The sequence below is a fragment of the Muntiacus reevesi genome, chromosome 6 (genome assembly GCF_963930625.1).
Source record: "Muntiacus reevesi chromosome 6, mMunRee1.1, whole genome shotgun sequence".
Classification (NCBI taxonomy): domain Eukaryota; kingdom Metazoa; phylum Chordata; class Mammalia; order Artiodactyla; family Cervidae; genus Muntiacus; species Muntiacus reevesi.
In genome coordinates, this window is record NC_089254.1 from 63595884 (window position 1) to 63610743 (window position 14860).

General features: G+C 41.0%; 1 protein-coding gene across 4 annotated transcripts in view; it reads left to right on the top strand.

The window, feature by feature from the left end:
• The window catches only part of CPVL (carboxypeptidase vitellogenic like), a 126372-nt gene that overhangs the window by 67097 nt on the left and 44415 nt on the right, over positions 1-14860 (top strand). For 3 of the 4 annotated variants that reach the window (XM_065939178.1, XM_065939179.1, XM_065939180.1), the window contains 4 exons: positions 4841-4963; positions 5540-5671; positions 12026-12124; positions 14210-14383. In XM_065939178.1, the coding sequence (XP_065795250.1) occupies positions 4841-4963; positions 5540-5671; positions 12026-12124; positions 14210-14383 (528 nt within the window). The remainder of the gene's footprint in view (positions 1-4840; positions 4964-5539; positions 5672-12025; positions 12125-14209; positions 14384-14860) is intronic. The other variant, XM_065939181.1, reaches the window with a different exon arrangement.

Below are 14860 nucleotides of genomic sequence, written 5' to 3' on the forward strand. Positions count from 1 at the left end.
CTAGTTTGCATTCCCACCAACAGTGTAAGAGGGTTTCCTTTTCTCCACACCCTCTCCAGCATTTATTGCTTGTAGACTTTTTGATGACAGTGTGTGAGATGGTACCTCATTGTGGTTTTGATTTGCATTTCTCTGATAATGAATGAGGTTGAGCATTTTTTTCATGTGTTTATTAGCCATCTGTATGTCTTCTTTGGAGAAATGTCTGTTTAATTCTTTGGCTCACTTTTTGATTGGGTCGTTTATTTTTCTGGTTTTGAGCTGCATGGGCTGCTTGTATATTTTGGAGATTAATTCTTTGTCAGTTGTTTCATTTGCTATTATTTTCTCCCTATCTGAAGGCTGTCTTTTCATCTTGCTTATAGTTTCCTTCATTGTGCAAAAGCTTTCAAGTTTAATTAGGTCCCATTTGTTTATTTTTGTTTTTATTTCCATTACCCTGGAGGTGGGTCATAGAGGATCTTGCTGTGATTTATGTCAGAGTGTGTTCTTCCTTTGTTTTCCTCGAAGAGTTTTATAGTTTCTGGTCTTACATTTAGATCTTTAATCCATTTTGATTTTCTTTTTGTGTATGGTGTTAGAAAGTATTCTAGTTTCATTCTTTTACAGATGGTTGACCAGTTTTTCAAGCACCACTTGTTAAAGGGATTGTCTTTTCTCCATTGTATATTTTTGCCTCCTTTGTCAAAGATAAGGTGTCCATAAGTGTGTGAATTTATCTCTGGGCTTTCTGTTTTGTTCCATTGATCTCTATTTCTCTCTTTGTGCCAGTACCATACTGTCTTGATGACTGTAGATATATGTCTGATTCTTTGCAACCCCTTGGATTGTAGCCTGCCAGGTGCCACTGTCTATGGAATTTTCCAGGCAAGAATACTGGAGCGGGTTGCCATTTCCTACTCCAGGGGATCTTTTCGACCCAGGAATTGAACCTGCATTTCTTGAGTCTCTGGCATTGGCAGACGGATTTATATATGTGTATATATATGTGTGTGTGTGTGTGTGTGTGTGTATATATATATATATATATATATATATATATATATTACTACTGAGCCACCCAGGAAGCCCAATAAAACAAAATAAAATTACCCATTTCACTTTCTTATTTTCTGTAAGTGATCCGCTTGGCAAGTGTGCAGTGGCTAAATCCAAGAGTGGGTCCCAGTTTTGGGGACCAGAGATTCGCAGTTATTTCAGGACCGTTGACTGAAATGTGATTTGATGTGAGAAATGGGAAGAGTGGAGGCAGCCAAGCCCGGATAGAATTCCAAGTGGGCACATGACTGAAATGCACAGACCTTTGTTTTCATGATTTTAAAGTATAGGAAGATAATGTTAACTTTACATTGGCTCGAATTAGAGTAAGTGAAATAACCTGTTTATAGTAGATGCTCAGAAACTGAGGGGGTGTTCCTTCTTAATCTCCTGCCTGAATATATCTCAGAGACACATGATGATCGCAAGGGGGAAGGTGCCATAAAAATGTGACTGTTTTAGTCTAGATTTGTCATCCCTACCTATAAAATACACACTCTTCTATCTCTGAAAAAGGCAAGTGAGGGATTTTATTGCCAGGTCTTATAATAAGACAACTTGAGTGATAATATCACTGGAAGGTATACTTTTTTAGCATTTGTACTAACTTCCAATAGAGAAAAAAAATGTTAGAAATGTTAGATGAGTCATTCATTTATCAGATGTCTTTTTATGTACCTACTATGTGCTGGGCAATGTACACATGGTGGAAATAATAAACCATGAAAATGGTAAACTTAGCCTTACTCACATTTGAGTCAAGTTTTCCATAATGTATTTTTAAAAGAAATTGTTTTGTGATTTATTTATTTTTGTGTCTACTCAAGTATCTATCATGGTACCTTTGACAGAAAAGTTGCCAGATAAACCACCACTGAATGAAGAGTGTATAATACATCTTTATCAGTGAAATGATTATTCAAAAATGTTTGCTTTTTGGGGTCAATTTACAGAAATATTACTTGATTCACTTACTGTCCCTAAAAAGAGAATATAGCAAAATTATACAGCCAAATTTCAGACATGTAAACACGTCTTGATAACACCACACAGGGAAGTTAAAGTGTACTGGTGAGTATGTGCTGTGCTGGGCAAGTCGCTTTCGTCATGTCCGGCTCTGAGACTCTTTGGACTGTAGCCCCCCAGGCTCTTCTGTCCTGGGGATTCTTCAGGCAAGAATATTGGAGTGGGTTGCCGTGTCCTCCTCCAGGGGATCTTCCCAACCCAGGAATTGAACCTGAGTCTCTTACATCTCCTGCATTGGCAGGTGGGTTCTTTACCACTAGCGCTACCTGGGAAGCCCACTCATGAGTACACTTTGATTCAATACTTTGCCTAAATAATTATTATTACAAGAGGAGTTCATTAGTGAGATGATTTTATATAAATTATGGAAGTTATATTCTTCTTTCATAATTTGGAGGTGGTTTAGGATTCAGAATAGGTCAGACCAGGTTTGGGGCTTCCCTGATATATCAGTTGGTAAAGAATCTGCCTGCAATGCAGGAGACCTGGGTTCGATCCTTGGGTTGGGAACATCCCCTGGAGAAGGGTAAGGCTACCCACTCCAGTATTCTGGTCTAGAGAATTTCATGGACTGTGTAGTCCATGGAGTCTCAAAGAGTCAGACACGACTGAGCGACTTTCAGTTTCACTTTTTAAGTTCGGCTTCCCTGCTGGCTCAGTGGTAAAGAATTCGTATGCAATGGCAGAAGACGCAGGAGGTGTGGGTTTGATCCATGGGTCAGGAAGAGCCACTGGAGAAGGGATAGGCTACCTACTTCAGTATTCTTGGGCTTTCCTTGTGGCTCAGCTGGTAAAGAATCCGTCTGCAATGCAGGAGACCTGGGATCGATCCCTGGGTTGGGAAGATCCCCTGGAGAAGGGAAAGGCTACCCACTCCAGTATTCTGGCCTGGATAATTCCATGGACTACAGGGTCGCAAAGAGTCGGACACGACTGAGTGACTTTCACTCACTCCTACACTCAGACGAGGTTTAATTCTGGCTCTACCACTTAACTTCTTTGAGCCCCAATGTCCTTACGTTGACATATGATTGTGGCATGGAATAAAAATGAAAACTTTCCAGAATTCTCAGATTGTGAACTTCGGAACCCTGGAAAGCCTTGGAAAATACTGTGAAAGTTCTACAGGTCCATATGTAGCCACCTAATGCCTCTAGTCTATCTAGAACATATGTGCATTGCTGATTCTCAAAGGCATGTAAGTTAATTCAAAATTCATTCATTCAGCAGCTGTTTAGTGAGCACTCACAAAAACACAGCACCAGGCACAGGGAAAACATTCATAAACAAAATAGACATATCTCTGTGTTCATGGATCTTCTTTTCTAGTGTGGATAGAGGATAACAATACACAAGATAATAAAAGTCTGTTGGAGAATGATAAAGGTTAAGATGAAAAAGAAGAGAAAGGGAGTATAAAATATCAAAAAGTAGTGTTACAATTTTAGATAGGGTGACCAGGGAGGGCAACTCTGTGAAAGCCTCACGTAAGGAAGTGAGGGAGTTAACCAGATGGATATCTGGGAAAGAGCATTCCAGCGACAGGAACAGCTAATGCAGATCACAGTTAAGATTTGGTCTGAGAGGGGCTGGAGAGGATGAGCAAGAGGATAGTAGAGGATAATGTGAGGGAAGTGACCAAATCATGTCAGCCCTTATGCCTCAGAAAAAGGGCTTGGCTTTTGCTTTTAGAGAGATGGGAAATCATTAGCGGGTTTGAGCAGAGGAGTTGCTTGATCTTATTTGACAGACCACTGTCTTGAAATTAAACTGGAAGAGCAAAAACAGAGGCCCATTGAGGAGGCTACTGCAAGAATCTAGGTGAGAGATGATGGTGACCTGAGGCAAGGTAATAAAGTATGGATGTGGAAAGACACTGGATTCTGCATTTGTCTTGATAGAATAGGTAGAGTTGATGAGATTCACTGATGGACTTTTGTGAGGTCTGAGTGAAAGAGGAAAAGAATAGCACCAAGTGTGTTGGCCTGGGCAGTTAGAAGAACAAAGTTAACATTAATGGAAAGGGAGGCTGCAGGGAGGATTGGAGGGTTGGAGCTTCGTTTTGAACATAGGAAGCTTAATACTAGACACACAAGTGGAGGAAGGCAGCTTTTTCATGGAAGGAATACAGAACTATTTTAAAATACCACAACCAATAATAGCTCTTTTTAGCATAATCTAAAAGAAGAATTATTATTGTGTTTATGTCCACAAAATATTTCAAAATTTTAAAAAAGCCTTTTACTGTAAAAGGCTGAAAACAGAGGTAAGTTCAAGTGACCATTTTAGTGGCCAATAAATATTATTTTTCCTTTTCCTCTTCCTTTAATACATGTTGATTTCAAATTTTGGCATCATTATACAGATATTGAAATCTTAACTTTGGCTTTTAGATTTTTTTTTTTTTTTAAATAAAGCTTGCAATGGAACTTTCTGGTAAGAGAAACCCTAAGGATGGCAGAATTGTGTTCACTGGTGTCCATGTTATTTTCTTTTGGAAAGAAATTAGAATGTTCACTTAGGGCATGTTCACTTAGTATTTTTTGTGCTTCTAACCTGTACCTTGCATGTCACTTGGTACTGTTTGGGATGACAAAAGAAGGAAGGGACTGCGCTCAGTGCTCTTGTGAAATTTGCAATGTGAGGTTAAGAATAAAATACACGGTGCAAGTCTTGTGCAAATCCTGCTTGTTTGATTGTGATTTTAATTCACCTAAACGTGCCGTTTTAGTAGCGCCGATATGTGATGGTTTGTTTCCATGTCTGCCCTTCTTAGTCTTATGCTGGGAAGTATGTGCCTGCCATCGCCCACTACATCCACATACTCAACCCTGTGACGACCATGAAGATCAACCTGAAGGGAATTGCTCTCGGAGACGCATATTCTGATCCCAAGTCGGTAGGTGGCTCTTCTTTCCTTTCCATTCTGTTCCTCAAGGAAATGTAATCCCCTTTAATCAGACAGAGGCTCCTCTTAACCCTAGAGACCTAATTTCATAACGGGAAATACTGTTGCTCGAATGACTTTCTAGTGATATAAACCTTCTAATTTTTACCAAATGTTCTATGGTGTCAACTTACTGTGTCAGCCTATTTTGGCAGTGAGTGCAAGTGTCAGTGTGTGTGTGTGCCTGTGCGTGGTGTGTTTGTGTGTATTTTGTGTATGTATGTGGTGTATGGGTGTGTGTGTGTGTTGTGGTTATGTGGTACATGCGTGTTTGTGTGGTGTATTTGCATATGTTGTGTGGTAGGTGATGCCTGTGACGTATGTTTGTGTGTTTGTATGTTTTATGTCTGTGTGGGTGTGGTGTATTGTATGTGCATTGTGTGTGTTGTGTGTGGGTTGTGTGTATGTGTGTGTGTTGTCCTGCTCCACTAATTAACAAGTTACAGAGGGCTATTTCTCAAGCAGACGGGCTCCCCTCACATCCCTTTCTCTCCCTGTCATGTCTGTGTTTGCCTCTTTTCTCCTCAGATCATAGAGGGCTACCCATCATTCCTGTTCCAAATTGGCTTGTTGGATGAGCAGGAGAAAAAGTACTTCCAGAAGCAGTGCAATGACTGTGTGAAATTCATCCTCCAGGAGAAGTGGCTTCAAGCCTTTGAAGTGAGTTCTGGGTCCCACGCTTCCCTAGAGCAATAAGCACCATCTGAGAAGGTCCTGGAAGCACGAGGTGCCTGGCCTGGTGTTTTATTGTTAGAGAAGCTGTATCCGGGGTGCTGTCACAGGTCAGGAGGCGAGACGAGCGGGCTTATAAGGAAGAAAAGGACCATCTGGGTTTCTTTGAATTTACTTTGGCAATATTTTAAACCTGAGATCACCTCGGGGTGTTTATATAACTGTGTCTTTCATTAACTGTTTTGATTTCTGTACATGCTGTGTCGCCCTCGAGGCATCCCTACTATAGGGAAATCAGAAGAAAGGCAACCTGGAAAGTGGATGCATATGCGTCCACATGTGCTCTAAGCCCTTCAGAGGAATATCCGCACAGGGGGCTCCAGCTGGGGAAGTGGCCACAGTTTAACAAATGTCACATGTGCTTGTGTGTCTGGAACAAAGAGTATAAATGGTGGTGTGGTCGTTTGCAACTTTTGCAAAGAGCTGTTAGCTTTTGTAAATATCATCACATCACTCTCCTAAAATTGAATTTGAGGATCCAGTAATATGATTATGTTCTTGAACCATTTTTTTTGATTGTTTAAAACCTAAGACTCTACTAAATATTAGGATATGGTGTGGTGGGGGGACTTTGTTTGCTGGCCTGTGCAAACGAAGATCATGTGTAAGCAGTCTTCCTTGGGGGTTATGCCACCTTTGCCATAGAGCCATGATGTTTGACCCAGTAAATGTGGTGTGACTGAATTTTGAGCCCTTTAATCTTGTTATTGCAAGCACAGCCTGTCACCGTTAACCTAACAGCACTGTTATTATTAAAGCTGAGGCCTGATATTAATAGTCCTTAAGGCACTGCAGGTCAGCTGGTTCAGATCAAAACAGGAGACATACAAATTTATGGAGAAGAGTAAGGTAACAAAATGATGCTCCATTTTACAAATAGGGTGCCCAGGAAGTGATGCTGTGAATTCTGACAGCAGCAAGCTGTGTGAGTGCGGGAGCTCAGGAAGTCCTGGGTCACCCTGCAGGACGCTGGTGGGCTCCCCTTTCTATTCCAGGACCCTTGATATGACTGCAGTGTGCATATAGGATTTCTTATGCAATTGTGAATGCGACAGAAGAAGGATCTTCTCGGAGACATGTCGGGTCATTCTTCAACTCGCAATCACAGTATTTTCAAGACTGGTTTTAGGCTATTTACTGTGGTAGGCAGGAAGGGTAAAAAGGACTAAACGTTCAGAATTTAGAATTAATATGTACTATAACATTAGATGAGGCCCATCTGCACATGGGACATGCAATGTGTTTTTGAAGAAGCATACAGGGATTAAGCAATATCAAGAGCAAGAACATTTGATAGATTCAAAGGAATAAAGAGGGACTTCTCTGGCAGTCCTGGGGCTTCCCTGAGAGCTCAGTTGGTAAAGAATCCACCTGTAATGTAGGAGACCATGGTTGGATTCCTGGGTCAGGAAGATCCAAGGAAGAAGGGATAGGCTACCCACTCCAGTATTCTTGGGCTTCCCTTGTGACTCAGCTGGTAAAGAATGTGCCTGCAATGGGGGGAACCTGGGTTTGATCCCTGGGTTGGGAAGATTCCCTGGAGAAGGGAAAGGCTACCCACTCCAGTATTCTGTCCTGGAGAATTCCATGGATTGTATGGTCCATGGGATCACAAAGAGTTGGACATGACTGAACAACTTTCACTTTCCCTGGCAGCCCAGTGGTTAAGACTTTGCCTTCCAATGCAGGGGGTGGGTGTGAGATCCATGGTGGGGGAGCTAAGATCCCACATGCCTCACGGCCAAAATATCAAAACATGAAACAGAAGCAATATTGTAACAGATTCAATAAAGACTTGAAAAATGGTCCACAAATTTTTTTTTTTTTTAATGTTGGGGGATAAATAAAGCAGATAGATGTCTGTGGTGCATGCTGCAGCAGCCTAAGCACCCACGGAATTAGTGAAACTGCTGAGAAGTTCAGGTGCTTTGTATATTCCAAGACAATGAGAAAATGGCATATGAGGTCTCTCCCAAACCAGACTCACCAGAAAAAAGAGAACCACCCACCCCCCACAAAAATACCCTGAAGGTATGCAATGTCTCTGTGGATCACTGATCCAAAATCTTGAGTGATAAATGAAAACACTTTTGCTTTTTCAAGGGAAATAAAATGATACTTCAGTGAGTCAGCAAGTAGTGGGAAAATGTGTTTCAACTTATGCAATCAGTGCAGTTCAGTTCAGTCACTCAGTCGTGTCGAACTCTTTGCGACACCATGGACTGCAGCATGCCAGGCTTCCGTGTCAGTCATCAACTCCCAGAGCTGACTCTAACTCATGTCCATCGAGTCGGTGATGCCATCTAACCATCTCATCCTCTGTCAAAAAATGCGAAAAGCATAGGATGTGAACAATTATTTATTTTCTCACCATGTAAAGAACAACTGTGAACATTTCAAAAAGTTTCTTCTAGCTTTTTATAAAAACCGTTTGACATTCAACAATAGTTGCTGGTACCACAAAAATGAAATAAAACAAGGCTGATGTCTTCCAGCTGGGTGGGGATATCAAATGGTTAAATAAATGTTATTACTGTAGTATTTAGTTCAGTTCAGTTCAGTCACACAGTTGTGTCTGACTTTGCGACCCGATGGACTGCAGCACACCAGGCTTCCCTGTCCCATCACCAACTCCCGGAGCTTGCTCAAACTCATGTCCATCAAGTCGGTGGTGCCATCCAACCATATCATCCTCTGTCATCCCCTTCTCCTCCTACCTTCAATCTTTCCCAGAATCAGGGTCTTTTCCAATGACTCTGTTCTTTGCGTAGGTGGCCAAAGTATTGGAGCTTCAGCTTCAGCATCAGTCCTTCCAATGAATATTCAGGACTGATCTCCTTTAGGATGGACTGGTTTGTCCTCCCTGCAGTCCAAGGGACTCTCAAGAGTCTTCTCCAACACCACAATTCAAAAGCATTCATTTTTTGACACTCAGATTTGCTTATAGTCCAACTCTCACATCCATACATGACTACTGAAAAAACCATAGCTTTGACTAAATGGACCTTTGTTGACAAAGTAATGTCTCTGCTTTTTAATATGCTATCTAGGTTGGTCTTAATTTCATGGCTGCAATCACCATCTGCAGTGATTTTGGAGCCCCCCAAAATAATGTCTCTCACTGTTTCCTCATCTATTTGCTATGAAGTGATGGGACCAGAAGCCATGATCTTAGTTTTCTGAATGTTGAGTTTTAAGCCAACTTTTTCACTCTCCTCTTTCTCTTTCATCAAAAGGCTCTTTAGTTCTTCTTCACTTTCTGCTATAAGGGTGGTGTCATCTGCATATCTGAGTTATTGATATTTCTCCTGGCAGTCTTGATTCCAGCTTGTGCTTTATCCAGTCCAGCGTTTCTCATGATGTACTCTGCATATCAGTTAAATAAGCAGGGTGACAGTATACAGCCTTGACTTAGTCCTTTCCCGATTTGTAACCAGTCTGTTGTTCCATGTCCAGTTCTAACTGTTGCTTCTTGACCTGCATACAGATTTCTCAGGAGACAGGTCAGGTGGTCTGGTATTCCCATCTCTTGAAGGATTTTCCACAGTTTCTTGTGATCCACATAGTCAAAGGCTTTGACATAGTCAAAACAGCAGAAATAGATGTTTTTCTGGAACTCTCTTGCTTTTTCAATGATCCAGCGGATGTTGGCAATTTTATCTCTGGTTCTTTTGCCTTTTCTAAATCCAGCTTGAACATCTGGAAATTTGTGGTTCATGTACTGTTGAAACCTGGCTTGAAGAATTTTGAGCATTACCTTGCTAGTGTGTGAGATGAGTGCAGTTGTGTGGTAGTTTGAGTATTGTTTGGCATTGCCTTTCTTTGGGACTGGAATGAAAACTGACTTTTTCCAGTCCTGTGGCCAGTGCTGAGTTTTCCAAATTTGCTGGCATATTGAGTGCAGCACTTTCACAGCATCATCTTTTAGGATTTGAAATAGCTCAGCTGGAATTCCATCACCTCCACTAGCTTTGTTTGTAGTGATGCTTCCTAAGGCCCACTTGACTTCATGTTCCAGGATGTCTGACTCTAGGTGAGTGCTCACGCCATCATGATTATCTGGGCCATGAAGATCTTTTTTGTATAGTTCTTCTGTGTATTCTTGCCACCTCTTCTTAGTATCTTTTGCTTCTGTTAGGTCCCTACCATTTCTGTCCTTTATTGTGCCCGTCTTTTCGTGAAATGTTCCCTTGGTATCTCTACTTTCCTTGAAGAAATCTCTAGTCTTTCCCATTCTATTGTTTTCTTCTATTTCTTTGCACTGATCACAGAGGAAAGCTTTCTTATCTTTCCTTGCTATTCTTTGGAACTCTGCATTTGAATGGGTATATCTTTCCTTTTCTCCTTTGCCTTTTTCTTCTCTTCTTTTCACAGCTATTTATAAGGCCTCCTCAGACAACCATTCTGCCTTTTTGCATTTCTTTTTCTTGGGGGTGGTCTTGATCCCTGTCTCCTGTACAGTGTCATGAACCTCCATCCATAGTTCTTCAAGCAGTCTGTCTATCAGATCTAATCCCTTGAATCTATTTCTCACTTTCATTGTATAGTCATAAGGGATTTGATTTAGTGAGATGTCTAGTGGTTTTCCCTACTTTCTTCAATTTAAGTCTGAATTTGGCAATAAGGAGTTCATGATCTGAGCCACAGTCAGTTCCTGGTCTTGTTTTTGCTGACTGTATAGAGCTTCTCCATCTTTGCTTATCTATCATTACTTTGCCAATGAAGGTCCATCTAGTCAAGGCTATGGTTTTTCCAGTAGTCACGTATTTGGATGTGAGAGTTGGACCATAAACAAATCTGAGCACCAAAGAATTGATGCTTCTGAACTGTGGTGTTGGAGAAGACTCTTGAGAGTTCCTTGAACTGCAAGGAGATCCAACCAGTCCATCCTAAAGGAGATAAGTCCTGTGTGTTCATTGGAAGGACTGATGTTGAGGCTGAGACTCCAATACTTTGGCCACCTGATGTGAAGAGCTGATTAGAAAAGACCCTGATGCTGGGAAAGATTGAAGGCGGGAGGTAAAGGGGACGACAGAGGATAGACTGCATCAATGGACGTGAATTTGAGTAAACTCTGGGAGTTGGTGATGAATAGGAAGGCCTGGTGTGCTGCAGTCCACGGGGTCATAAAGAGTCAGACTGAGCGACTGAGCGACTGAACTCACGCACTCACTCCCTCAGTCTTTTTCTCTTCTCAGTAGTTATCTTGTTCTCTTTACCTTAGCTGTTCATTCCCTTTTCCACCTGCAAAAAAAAAAAGAAAAAAAAAAAAAGCCAGCAATCACTCCACAATCTCAGATGCAACAGAGTCAAACTCTTCCCCCACCTGCCACCTCTGGTCCTCCCAGCTCACTTCTCCAAACATACCAATGTGAACTATTGCCCTACAAACTGCATTATCTTTCGATCCATGGATCCTACTGCTCCTTAACGACCCCCAACTCCTGCAAGTCTTAACCTAATGTAAGCCCAAGCTCAGTCACACATATTCTCAACCTGTGCCCCCTTTGCACGTCCTCCACCGCCTTTGGCCAAACCACAGTCCTGGCTAAATGCCCCTCTCCACCGCGTCATGCCTGCCATTGTGCAGCTCAACATGACCTGAGGAAAACACATCATGTGCCAGTTGCTCTCACTCTTGGTTGCTGACTGGGTTTTCAATGCCAGCAGTCCAAAGCTTACTTCCACCAGTTTCAAGCACCTGGGGGTATGTCTCCTGCCCCCTCGGACCTGGGTGAGTGGTCAGTGGTCATATTATGATAACCCTTCCCCACTCTTGCAGTTGGGGCTTTTGGGCCTGCTGTTTTCTCTCCTTGGAGTGTTCTTTTCCTAAATATCTGCATGCCTTGCTTCTTCCCTCCAACAGGTCTTTACTTGAATGCCACCTCTTAAGTGAGACCTGTTTCCTCCTCTCTGCAATGTCCCCTCCACCCACCACTGGGTACACACATGCCCACACACCCATGACACTTCCTCTTCCCCTTCTCCTTGTTAGTTTTCTCCTTTGCCCTCACCACTCTCTAATATGCTGCATGTTTTACCTATTAATGCTTGTTTAATGTTCTCTCTAGAATATAAGCATTTTTGATCTGTCTTGTTCACCACTGTTTCCCCAATGCCTTGGACAGTGTCTATAGCACAGAGAAAATGTGTGGTGAATGATTGTTGAATGAAGCAATGTGGGAATGACACAGTTATTGAATAAATGAAAAACAAGTGCTTGTACTTATTTATCTACCCTGATGTTTTCCTCATTTCTTTATCTCCTCTCTCCCAACCTAGTTACTGGACCGACTACTAGACGGTGGCTTAATAAGCGAACCTTCTTACTTCCAGAATGTTACAGGATGTTCTAATTACTACAACCTTTTACTGTGCACGGTAATGACAACATTTAAAAAACCATAATAGTGTTTGCTTAAAACTTTTGGCAAAACCAAACTTCCTCAGATTTGGGAAGTATTATAGTTGACTTTACACTAGAAAAACATGTCTAAACTATATTGCATTATTTGGTCTACTAATCTATAGGATCTTTTACCTTGCCAATGTTGTATACTGTATAATCTGACCATTGAGAATGTGTGATACTCCGGATAACTCAAAAAGAAAAATATATGATTAACACAATTTCCCCCCAGTAGAGCTTGTTATACAGAAGTTCTTTTGTGAAGGAGAAAGGTCAGGATTGCAACTCTGGGTATCAGGCCCCAGAGCTCCAGGCTTGTAGTGAGTTTCTTGAAAATGCCCACATTATTTGTTCTGTACTTAAGACAGCTTGGATAACCCAAACTTCCAAAGCCTTTATGAAAATATTTGCTTTGTCTTACTTTTAACTTAAGATTTTTAATGCATTTAGTATGGCCCTCACTTTAAGCCCTTTGGAATATTCTCCAAGTATTCAAGTAGTTTCTTTCATAAAAGTATGCCAAAGTTGATGTCTACTGTGTAGCTTTAATCAAATAAGACAAAGGGAGCCAGAGTGGGGATTTGAAATTGTATAATCCAAGTCTAGGGTATATGACTATGCATTCTGTTTTTAAAATTGCCTTATTTATGAACTATTTCGTATATAATATATAAAATTAACTTCAATGGAATTTGCCAGTGCTGGGGTTTGGGACTTAGATTTGACCAAGAGAAAAACATTTGCTAGGCAAGAAAGAAGCAAAATTTATAACTATTTTTTTCTTCACAAAGTAATGTATTTACAGTTAGCAAAAAATATTGATGATTCACAAAATTGTTGATTTCAAACTTTAACAGTTTTTTAATTATTTCATAACTTTTTGAAAAAAACAGCATTTAGTCATTTTTTTTCCTTTTAGCTTAATGAATGTTACAGAGACTTTTATGGAATGTTTTTAAAAAATAAGGCTCATGGACAAGTTTTCTTTTGATTTATGTCCTTCATAAAGTATCATCTATTTTTTACACTTGATATATTTTTCCTCTTAAGTTATGGAATCCCAGGGACAGAGGAGCCTGATGGGCTGCCGTCTGTGGGGTCGCACAGAGTCGAACACGACTAACGTGACTTAGCAGCAGCAGCAGAGTATTTTGTGTATGTGTTTTTAATAAAGAGCAGAACACAAAAAAGAAATCCTCATCTTTTAATGTACCACATCACCTCTCTGGCTCCTTTTGGTCCATTTCACTTTCTTTCCCAAGAGCCTCCAACAAGGAGCAAATTGTCTTTGATAATCTCACTCTTCATCTTCCCTATCTATCTTTGTCGTGAAGGAGGTTTTTAATTGGAGTCACAGATGGCCAAATATTAGTTACAAAAAGGAAAATCCAGCATTTGCGAATTGGATATTGGCTCTGAGAGTATCAGATCATCCAGATTTTTTGGATAAAATTTGAAGTGAAGTGAAGTCGCTCAGTTGTGTCTGACTCTTTGTGGTCCCGTGGACTGTAGACCACCAGGCTCCTCTGTCCATGGGATTCTCCAGGCAATAATACTGGAGTAGGTTGCCATTTCCTTCTCTAGGGGATCTTTCCGACCCAGGGATCGAACCCAGGTCTCACTCATTGCAGGCAGACGCTTTAACCTCTGAGCTAAATCTCCTCAAAACCCCCAAGTCAAAATGTTCAGGATGGAGACCAGTTAATAGTCATGTCACATCTTGTTCATTGTGGTATGGAAAAGAAGATGTTAGTCACTCGGTTGCTCCATTGTGTTTGACTTTTTGTGACCCCATAGATTGTAGCCCATTAAGTTCCTCTTTCCATGGAATGCTCCAGGTAAGAATACTGGAGTGTATAGCCATTCCCTTTTCCAGGGAATCTTCCTGACCCAGTGATCAAACCTGGGTCTCCTGCATTGCAGGTGGATTCTCTACCACCTGAGCCACCAGGGAACCTTCATTTTGGCATATGTTAGGAAAAATCTGAAGCGTTCCCCAGCATGGGGTGCCCACCCAGTCATATTTCCTAATGTCTTTTTGATGCCCCTTCTGCCAGGAGCCTGATGACCAAAGTTACTACGGGAAATTTTTGTCCCTCCCCCACGTGAGACAAGCCATCCATGTGGGAAACCAGACTTTTAGTGATGGAGCCAAAGTTGAAAAGTACTTGCGAGAAGATACAGTCAAGTCAGTGAAACCATGGCTAGTTGAAATCATGAATAATTACAAGGTAAGAGGGCTACTTGAGTTGCTATTTTAGGAACTTTTCAGATTACCCAGAGTAGGCATGATCTTCTTTTACTCGTAATTCAGCTCCTACCATTTTTTATTCTTCTGATATCTTACAAATGTAAATAACAACCACTGCATTGTTTAATTTCTTTGAATTAAAAGTTCTTTTTTTTTCCTTTTAATTAAATCACTTTGCCCTACTAGTTTCTAAAAATGAAATTCTCTTTGGCACATGCCACCTCTCATCATTTCTTGAGAAAAGAGGGATAACAGAGCCGGGAAGATGACTCGCTTTGTGTAAGCTGATTTTCCCCTATTATTTGCTTTATATTGTTAATCCCAATGAAGTCAGGGATAAATGAAATCAACTGGTTATTCCAAAAATGCTTTTTGCTTGATAATTACATTCATTCAGATTATTCAGCCATAGTTTCTTCAAGCCAAATGTTGTGCTAGGCTGTCAGGTTGAAGTGAT